At 40.8% G+C, this 9,506-nt stretch overlaps 1 protein-coding gene across 2 annotated transcripts; it reads left to right on the top strand.

The window, feature by feature from the left end:
* The first annotated feature begins 463 nt into the window (after positions 1-463).
* Positions 464-7,141, top strand: LOC133130779 (reticulocalbin-1-like). Of its 2 annotated transcripts, none has more exons than XM_061245607.1 (6): positions 464-1,110; positions 1,891-2,084; positions 2,986-3,152; positions 3,905-3,965; positions 5,084-5,283; positions 5,779-7,141. In XM_061245607.1, exons 1-6 carry the CDS (start codon positions 887-889, stop codon positions 5,884-5,886), a joined length of 954 nt encoding a protein of 317 aa, XP_061101591.1. In that variant the 5' UTR covers positions 464-886; the 3' UTR covers positions 5,887-7,141. The 2 variants fall into 2 exon arrangements, with proteins under 2 accessions (XP_061101591.1, XP_061101592.1); XM_061245608.1 differs by lacking the exon at positions 464-1,110 and adding an exon at positions 1,622-1,757.
* The last annotated feature ends 2,365 nt before the right edge of the window (positions 7,142-9,506 follow it).

Here is a 9,506-nt window from a genome sequence, read left to right as displayed (position 1 = left end):
CATTAAAAATACAATAGTGAAATAGAAGGCCAGTGGCTTCAGGCACATTTTATCATAAAAACTATGCCACATTTTTTCTAGCCTATACGACACTCATATTATAACACTATATGACAAAGGGAACCCATATCACACATGATATGAGCTAAACACATAGCTAAATAGTTAGATCTTGTCAATGAAACCTTTCTGCATGTGTCAGATTACTTAATAGCAATGTGTTTATTGCATCTTAAAAGTAAAAGTGAAAGAATAAAAGTCTGATATTTGCTTATAGTTAGACAAAACGGTTTATTAAAATATACATGTCTAAATTCACTTCCGCTGAGTGGTGCTTTTTTTTCCCCCCCCCACAACCCATATAATAATGGGCTTTAGGGAATTCATAGAAGGCTATCATTAGATCTTACCATAAACTCACAGGCACAATTCAGAACAGCGAGCATCCCAAACCTGATACGTAGCTCGGTTGCCGGCTTCACTGCGAGCGTGCAACGTGGCGTTTATGGTCATCTCGCGTTACAGACATCCCGGGAACCAATGGTGGAGAGCATAACATTTAGCCAGGGAAAATGTTCCTTGTTATCGCTGAAGTGAGTGGCTTACACGAACTTCCTGGAGATTACTGTTTGGTTGTCCTCTCCAGGGAGAGATGACAATGAACCGGGTATGTTTGAAATGAATACGCTACCTATAGGCACCTGAGAAACGTGCACGGAATCCTGTAAGAGTGGTGTAGCCGAGACACTTTTACAAAGCAGCATTTGTTGTACAATCTGAATTATTGCGTTTCCATTCTGCTGTCGGGATATTATCCATTTCGCTTCCTGATATTTGTAGATCTTTAGCTACAAGCAAATTGTCTTGTAAGCGAAAATAACTAGCTATGGACTTACCTAGTGGTGTGTGCTGGTTGTTACTGTGTGCGTGTTTGGTATTAAGTAAACCCACTTTAAGGAAAGATCGGGTTTACCATGAACCAGAGTTAAGTCCTAGACCAGTCGACGAAGAAGATGGGAGCCACAAATACGACCACGAGGCCTTTTTGGGCAAGGAAGATGCAACAACATTTGATCAGTTAACGCCTGATGAGAGCAAGGAGAGGCTTGGGTAAGACAAACGTTACTGTGTAGCTAATATCATTGGAATAAATCTTCAAACGACTGCTTTCCATGTTGGGTATGGTGAGCAGCGTCTGATTTGAAATGAGCAACTGGTGTCGCAATGGAGCTGTGTGCATTACCCTACAAGCTTTCTGGAAATGATTCTCAGTGATAAGCGAAATACGTTTTTTAATTTGCCACGTTGCGATTTACGAGATGAAAAGTTTATCCAACCAAATTGAAGAAAGAACATGAACAACATTCGCCAAGTTGGGGTTAATGCTGATGAGCCTGGCAATCTTTACGGAAGTATTAACAGGAGAAAACGTCAATTTTGATATAATTAGAGCCAAAACATTGTTTATCACTAGCACCTACCAACGTTGGCTTTAATGGGCGTGGGCATTGGGCAGCGCGCATGGCAGGACGCAGAAATGTGTTCCAGATGATTTTACTAGGAGGCCCCTTGTGATGATCACGACGTGGCATCGAAGATATGTTTGTGTGAGCATCCGTGTTTCCAATAGTGCGGTTTAAACCTGTCTGAAATAAGGCCGTTAAAGGCTCCCACCTATATCTTACAGTGCGTTAACGTTTTAGTCTACCATAACATTGAATGCGAGGGAAGGTGTATTCTGTGTACTTTTGGTTTTGGTGCGTTTCTTTTTTTATTTATATTTATATATATATATTGGTGTGTGTGTGTGTGTGTGTGTGTGTGTGTGTGTGTGTGTGTGTGTGTGTGTGTGTGTGAGAACCTCACAATATGTAATGTGTTGTCTTGCAGGAAAATTGTAGACCGGATAGATGGTGACAAGGATGGACAAGTATCTCTCAATGAGCTGAAAAGTTGGATTAAACGAGTTCAGAAGCGTTACGTCTATGAGAATGTTGCTAAGGTCTGGTCTGATTATGACACCAACAAAGACAACATGATTTCATGGGAAGAGTACAAACAAGCAACTTATGGCTACTATCTCGGTAGGATATTGACCGCTGATTTATTTATGCATTATTCTTTTTTTTCTCGATACTGATGTTCAAAATTTTGGATTACACAATTCTACGTATTCCTGTAAGCAATAACTCCTTCTTTGAAAGTGAAGAACATGTAGCTGAAAAGGGTCAGTCTCTCTGAATGGCTTAGTGTGTAAAGGCACTTCCTTGTGCACAGAGTAGGCCCTATACTAGCCGGGTCATTAGCTGACTACAATCCGTTGTCTTCTGCGGGAGGACAACTTGCAATAATAGAGTAGATGTAAGTTGAGTTCCTTGAATCATCACAATAGTTCAGGTGCCCACAGGCTACATGTTGTTGGCAGTAGCTTTCTTCTGTTGTATTCTGTGAGTTTTAAACCAGGGCTGTCAAAGTGTGTTCCCATGGGCCACAGTGTCTACAGGTATCTGTGGTTTCCTTTCAAGCAGGCTTTGAGAACCAGGAGTGTGGGTTCTTTAGCCAATCAATGACTTAAATTACATCGGCTGCCAAGTCCCCCAGAAATCAGTAGACAATGTGGCCCTCAAACACTGGAGTTTGGCACCTATATGCGGGTATGTAAATTGGGGAAGTGGACATACTTTAGCTGCTCTACTCCTTGTAGTTGGATGGCAGATGGGGACCTCCACAGGCATAGCTGGTAATTCCAAATTGGGAAATAAATCCACTGAAATCTTAAACTCTTCAACTCTTAATCAGCCATCAATCACATAAATAACATCTATTACTAATTGTGTGTTTGGCTTTAGGTCACCAACCTTTGTATGTGTCAAAACGTTGCTGTTGATATGTTGAGCTTAACCATGATTGAGACTTTGTTTCTGTACTCCGTCATGAGTTTAACAATGTCCCCTCTCCCCTTCTCCCACCTGTCTAACCCCACAGATGGTACAGGGGACTTTGAGCATTATACCTTCAAGAAGATGTTGCCTCGCGACGAGCGGAGGTTCAAAGCTGCCAATACTGGTGGTGACATGATAGCCAACCGTGAAGAATTCACAGCTTTCCTCCACCCCGAGGACTTCGAGCATATGAAAGACATCGTGGTCCTTGTAAGTTAAACAATTTCTCAACTGGTCTTTTGCAATGGTTCAGCCCAAAAAGTGCCTGTGGGACTGATTTTGTTGAGTTGCTTGCTCCCAGTAATATGCAAGTGATTTTCTAATTATGAATTATGAAATTTAATTTACTTTGTTGACTTAACAGTAATATATATATATACACACTAATACAGATAATTTCAAAGATTTTTTATAATGTTATTTTTACCTAACTTGGAAAGTCATCTATGTTTTTGGAGCTTGTGGGATGTCCCTCCACTCTACTAAGGACTTTTAATTTGAATATACTGGAGCAGAGCATTGTAGCACGGCAAACTGTAGATGTAATCCACTTGGCCTCAAAATCCGCAGAAGTTATACCCTTTTTACCATTTTAATTATTCATGTTTGCAAAAATGTTACTGTTAAAAGTAACTTGGACATTATTGTCACATTTTATTCTCACGATAACGCATTTCTGCTCATTTTAAGCCGGTGGCTCCTCAGTAATCAAAAATCAAATGAGTGAAATTGCTTTGTGCAGTTTTGCACCCAAGCTGAATTTACAGAGCATAGAATTTGTTTAAATGTACCACCTTTTAACATCTCCATAACTTATGTGTTCCTACACATTTGAATGTTTCTACTCCAGAACAGCGATTGCACATTTAATAAAAAACAGATTGTGTGCAATAATATACAAATGTATGAATGTGAATTGTAACCGATTGACTTCATATCCACCACTTTACCACTACTTTTAGGAAACCCTGGAGGACATTGATAAGAATGGCGATGGCTTTGTTGATGAGGATGAGTACATAGGTAAGTTCACACAGGCACTGAAGTACCGCAAAGGGTGTTTTGTTTGGTTGTGGGATGATGTTTATTTCCATGCTGACTGAAATTGATGCATGAGGCAGGAGGAGAAGTCCAAACTTGCTGTCCTGTTGCATTGTATGTTAATACGGATGAGAGGTCTGTGCTGTTCTCACAAGTTCCCAGGACAAGAACCACAAACACAAGGGTTACTGTACTGTACTTCCTCAGTATAAAGTAACTGAAATACATTTTAATGCATTTAAATGGGATGCGATGAATAGCTTATTGCTGGTCACTGATGAAGAAATACCTGGTAATGACCCTTAGTAACCTGGAGCAGGAAAATGACAGCTCCCTGAGAGTCAGATTTATATGTACAATGCCTAACTGGGGAGCACACCCTGTGCCGGCAACACAATGGAGAAGTGGAATGTCCCCTGTAATTAAAACCCATTCAGTGAAATTACCTCCATATAATTCAGAGGTTTTTTTTGTCAGCATTCTTTATGCCGTAAATACATGTTGTCTCCTTGCTGGAAGCCGGGACGGGTTGGTTATGTTGTTTTGTGCCCGATGTGTTGACGCTCGCTCTGAAACGGGGCCCCTGCAAGGTGGAGTCACGTCACTTTTTATGGCTGTACTTGGGTAGGTTCACTGAACATGTGCGATTTGCGGGTGGGTTGAAGAGAATGCTGCCATGAGGTTCATTGAATGAAATTCCCATGCAGGCTGACCTCTTAACTTTGGGGAAGGGGAGAAATTACAGGCTTGGCTTGTGTAGGTCAATCAAGCTGCCTTGACAGCAAATTAATCTCCCAGTTGAAGCCATTTAGCTTATTTTGTGCATGCTTGAAAAAATAATTCTGTGGTGTTTGAGTATCATTATTAAATGTTTTATGCATTAATCTCATCAAATTCTTTTTCTGAAAGGAGGTTTTGTTGTATTCCTGGAATGAAATAATTTGTAATACAATTGGAATATCATTATGTCTGCCATGTTGTTCAAGTAATATCACATTCAGTATCTTGATATTGGCATTCTTGATGGCACCGTGTGTGTTTGGGTCCATGTGCGGTTTGTTAGGGTTGTGAACCCATGCCCCTTTATCGCTTGGTTGCAGAGGACATGTTTGCAAATCCAGAAGGGGGAATAGAACCGGACTGGGTTAAGACCGAGCGGGACCAGTTCTCGGACTTCCGGGACATGAACAAAGACGGAAAGATGGACATGGAGGAGATCCGCCGGTGGATCCTCCCTCAGGACTACGACCACGCCCTGTCCGAGGCCAGACACCTGGTCTACGAGTCCGATCTGAACAAGGTGCGACTACTACCATCACATCCGTTAACCTTGTGCCATCCAGTTAGCAGCTCATGTGACTCAACGCTGTTTCCTCACCCAGTGTACTTACCCCAAATTGCTTCAGGAAATATCCAGATGCATAATCAGTTAAAATAAAGTAAAAGCTGATTATGTTGGTCTGAATAATATGCACTCGGATTGCTTATTATACCCTGCTGTAACATCCAGATTTGCCAGCTTGACCAGCTTGAAAATTGAGCTGGTCAAGTTGGGTATGAGCTGTTCTGAGCTGGTAGCTGGTCAGAACATAACTTGGGTTGGTCAAACCATGCCAAGCTGGCTAGATTTAAAAAAAGAAAAAAACTTCTGGGGGTGTGAAGGAGTCCTCTGGGGTCTTTTGCAAAAAATATTTTTTATTTCCTTATCTAAAGGGTGGTCTATTCATGGGTCCTTGAGTGGAGAAGTCTTGTAATGTTCCTTGGCCTTTGTCATCATCATTTTTGTGGGTTTCAGGACGAGATGCTGACCAAAGAAGAGATCTTGGAGAACTGGAACCTTTTTGTGGGCAGCCAGGCCACCAACTACGGAGAGGACCTGACCCGGAGTCACGACGAGCTGTGAGGTCCCTCAGAGCCGCAGAGCTGCCGGCCGTCGGGCTGAGGAGAGGGCGCTCAGGGGCCCACGGGCCCACAGACTAGTTGCCGAACCTCACCGCGGCCAACGGAAGTCCCCTGTACCGCCCCGAAGGCCACGGCTATCCTTCCTTTCCTGTGAGAGTGCGACCGTCCCTGCGAGGGAACCGTGGTCTTCGTGTTGTCGTGTGTGAAGCTCTGAGCTGTTTGTCCACCACTGAGCCTTGTTTAAAAGCCATCAAAATGTGATAAGTGTCTTCCATCTTAGTTTTTTTTAAGTTTTGTTTTTCTCAATTCTGTATGTCGAAACATTTCAAGACCATAGAATTATACGGTTCTAACTGACATTTTTTGACAAAAATGAGTTGGCGTGATAAATACAGTGTTTTCATACGGAGGGTACTTTTACAGTGTTTCATTTTGATGTATGAAGAACTGCCCTGCATTTCAGTTTTGTTGTGTAGGATGTGTAAAAGCTTTGAAGCTGAATATCTAATCTCAAGACTTCTCAGAACACAGATGGAACCTTATAATTCCAGGGTCACAATTTATAGATTACTAAAATGTATCCTGTTTGTTGTCTTAAGTTTTGTTTCATTGTTTAAGAAGGTTGAGGACATCCAGAGACCTGTATATGTGTGGCTACAATGTTTGAAGCTCAACCTTAATTTCTGCCAATCTTATTTATTTAGCCATTAGAGAGAGCATTGTCTGTTTGTCATACTGGAGCTATTGATCGAAGGTCTGGTCAGTCGGGTTATTTAAGCAATTTACTTGTTGCAAACGGGTTTTATATAACTGAAAGTGTAATTAACTTTTTGGGTCATGCATTTTTACACAGGATTGCATTTGTAAATGATTAATGTGTCATTTATGTAAATAACAAGCCTTTTGTAAGCGCACACTGTCTTTGATTACAATGTTTGCAATTGTGTGAAAAAGCATAGTCAGATCTTTGTGAAATTGCGCAAAATGTGGGGTGAACATTTCCTTTTTACATTACCTCAAGGTCAGACCATGCACAGGTTCTACTGATTACAACCTACATGGGTGGCCTCATTTCACTGTTGACATCACAATCTCTTAATGTCACCTGCTTAAATACTGTGCTACTGTATGCTATAGAAAACGTCTATTTATCGTTACTGTTCGCTATCATCGTGTGAACAAAGTTGGCAGCAATAGAGGTCACTTCCCACTTCAGTCTTTTTTTTGGGTGCAAGGTTAATAAAGATGTTCAATAACTTGTGTGCTCTGTATTAATGTAAAGTCGGCTTGCATGAATGAGTTTTCAAAGCTGCAGGATGTCTGCCGAGATAAAGTGTGAATGCACTGTATTTGTAAGCCTTTAAAGTGGAAGGCTGGCTGAAGAGCTTTAGAAATCTGGGGACAGCCTTACCTTGGATCAAGGACACTTGAATCTGGGCCCTAAGGCTTGTAGAACTGTTGGTTTAATTTTTCTCGCTGATAGTTATTCAACTGATTAATGGCATTGGCCAGCGATTTAACTCACATGGTGTCTGAAGTATAAATCAGTCCTGATTGGAGGAAAATAATAAAAACCAGTGGTACTATTAGCCTTGAGGGCCAAATTTCGGTATTGCTGCTCTCCAGAATTAATTAAATTACACATGCGAGTTTAAGAGTAGGTGGAATTGCTGCCGTGGACCAAAAGTCTACAAAACCTACCAACCTACAAAACCTGCCAACATGTTATTAGGAAGGTGTGCCAGAAGCCTTCAAACCATGAACATTAGCACCTGGGGTATTGGAACCGGGTTCTAAAAACATTGAGCCCAGGGGTGGGTTTGGAGTAAAAAGAAACATGGTCATGCAGAAAAACCTCATCCCCACTGTGAAGTGTGGTGGATGTGTGCTGTTGTGGGGCTGTTTTACCTGTGTTAGGACACATGCCATGGCATTATGGACTCCCATCAGGAGATTTTATGCTAGGATCTGGCTGCCTCTACTCTATTGTGACACATACACTCAGTGAACACTGTATTAGGTATTTATTAGACTTGTTTTTTTAGACTTCTACTGCTGTAGCCTATCTACTTAGAGTTATGATGCGTTGTGTGTTCAGAGATGCTCTTCTGCATACTATTGTTGTAATGTGTGGTTATTTGCATTACTGTCACCTTCCTGTCAGCTTTGACCAGTCTGGCCATCTCCTTCTCTCATTAACGATGCATTTCTGCCTGTAGAACTGCTGTTCACTGGATGTTTTTAGTTTGTCGAACCATTCTCTGCAAACTAGAGATTGTTGTGAAAATTCCAGGAGATCAGCAGTTTCTGAGATACTCAAACCACCCTGTCTTGCACCAACACTCAATTCACGGTCAAAGTCACTGAACCTCTTCACCACATCTGTATGATTTTATGCATTTAGTTGCTGCCACATGATTGGCTGATAAAATATTTGCATTAACAAGCTGGTTTACAGGTCTACCTAATAAAGTGCTCACTGATAAGGTGGTTTTTCATATTGCAGAGCACAGAAAACGTGAATTGTGAATGTTATCCAGAATGTTGAGGGGGCAAATAACTGGGGGGCAGTACACACATACACATGCATGCATGAATGCACACATGCACAGAGAAAGAGGGAGAGAAAGGGATGGAGAAAGAGAGAGAGTTCTGTATTGTCTTTATGTTGTTAACACAAGAAATCAGGCCTGTTTGTTCTTGCATTTTGCTGTACAGCCTCTTTATTTGTCTCGATTAAGTCTTATGTGATTTGTGGAACTTGATATTTACACAATCTGGAGAGTAATCTCGGGATCTTTTTTCACACTTCTCAGCATGTTCCCAACAGTGTTTTATTTTCCTTAAAGACATTCCATATTATAAATTTGGAAATGCCTACCAATCGGAGTCTTAGCAATTTCCCTGACGGTTATTTTTTACTTTCTTCACATTGTTTTTTGTTTTTGTTTTTTTGTCGTAGTCAGTTCTCTGGTCTTCATGTTGGTTTCTGTCAAGTGAATGAAGTAGTAGACTTGAAAGCAGTTACTTCACCATGTCTAGACCATACAGGTGTTTTATGTGTGCCAGAATGACGCAACATCAAACCTCAAACAAATGGTGATTCTCCATACAAAAATCTATTTAGTCCAGGACTAAGCTTCATCTGTGTTTCAAGTGTATTTTCTGTGCATCAAGGGTCCAAGGTATCAAATGAGCCTCAAACCATCATGCTGCTGCCAGTAGATTTTAGAACAATAATTGTTTCTCCTGACACATTTTCCTTTTGAACTCAATGGAAAAACATATTATTTTTGATTACAAACGAAGAAAATAAAATATTAAATCAGAAAAAGCCGAAAAAGACATGGTGAACCCAAACTTTTGAATGGTTGTGTATATATTCTATATATCTAATTCAGGATCAATCAATTAATCACACTAGTGTAAAAATTGCATACCAGTAAATACTGCTTTAGAAAAGTGCAAAATAACTATATTGCCTCTAATTTTAATATGCAACATTACCAATTTACAGTGCACTGCTCTAAGATTATGACTTCTTTGAGAGGTTTGAATCCAGTGGTGAGCACATGTCGTTTGACATACAGTAGACATTAGACATGGTGGTAGCAGTTGTCA

The sequence above is a fragment of the Conger conger genome, chromosome 6 (assembly GCF_963514075.1).
Source record: "Conger conger chromosome 6, fConCon1.1, whole genome shotgun sequence".
NCBI lineage: Eukaryota > Metazoa > Chordata > Actinopteri > Anguilliformes > Congridae > Conger > Conger conger.
Note: the sequence above shows the minus strand (reverse complement) of the source record. Positions and strands in the feature narration are given on the sequence as shown.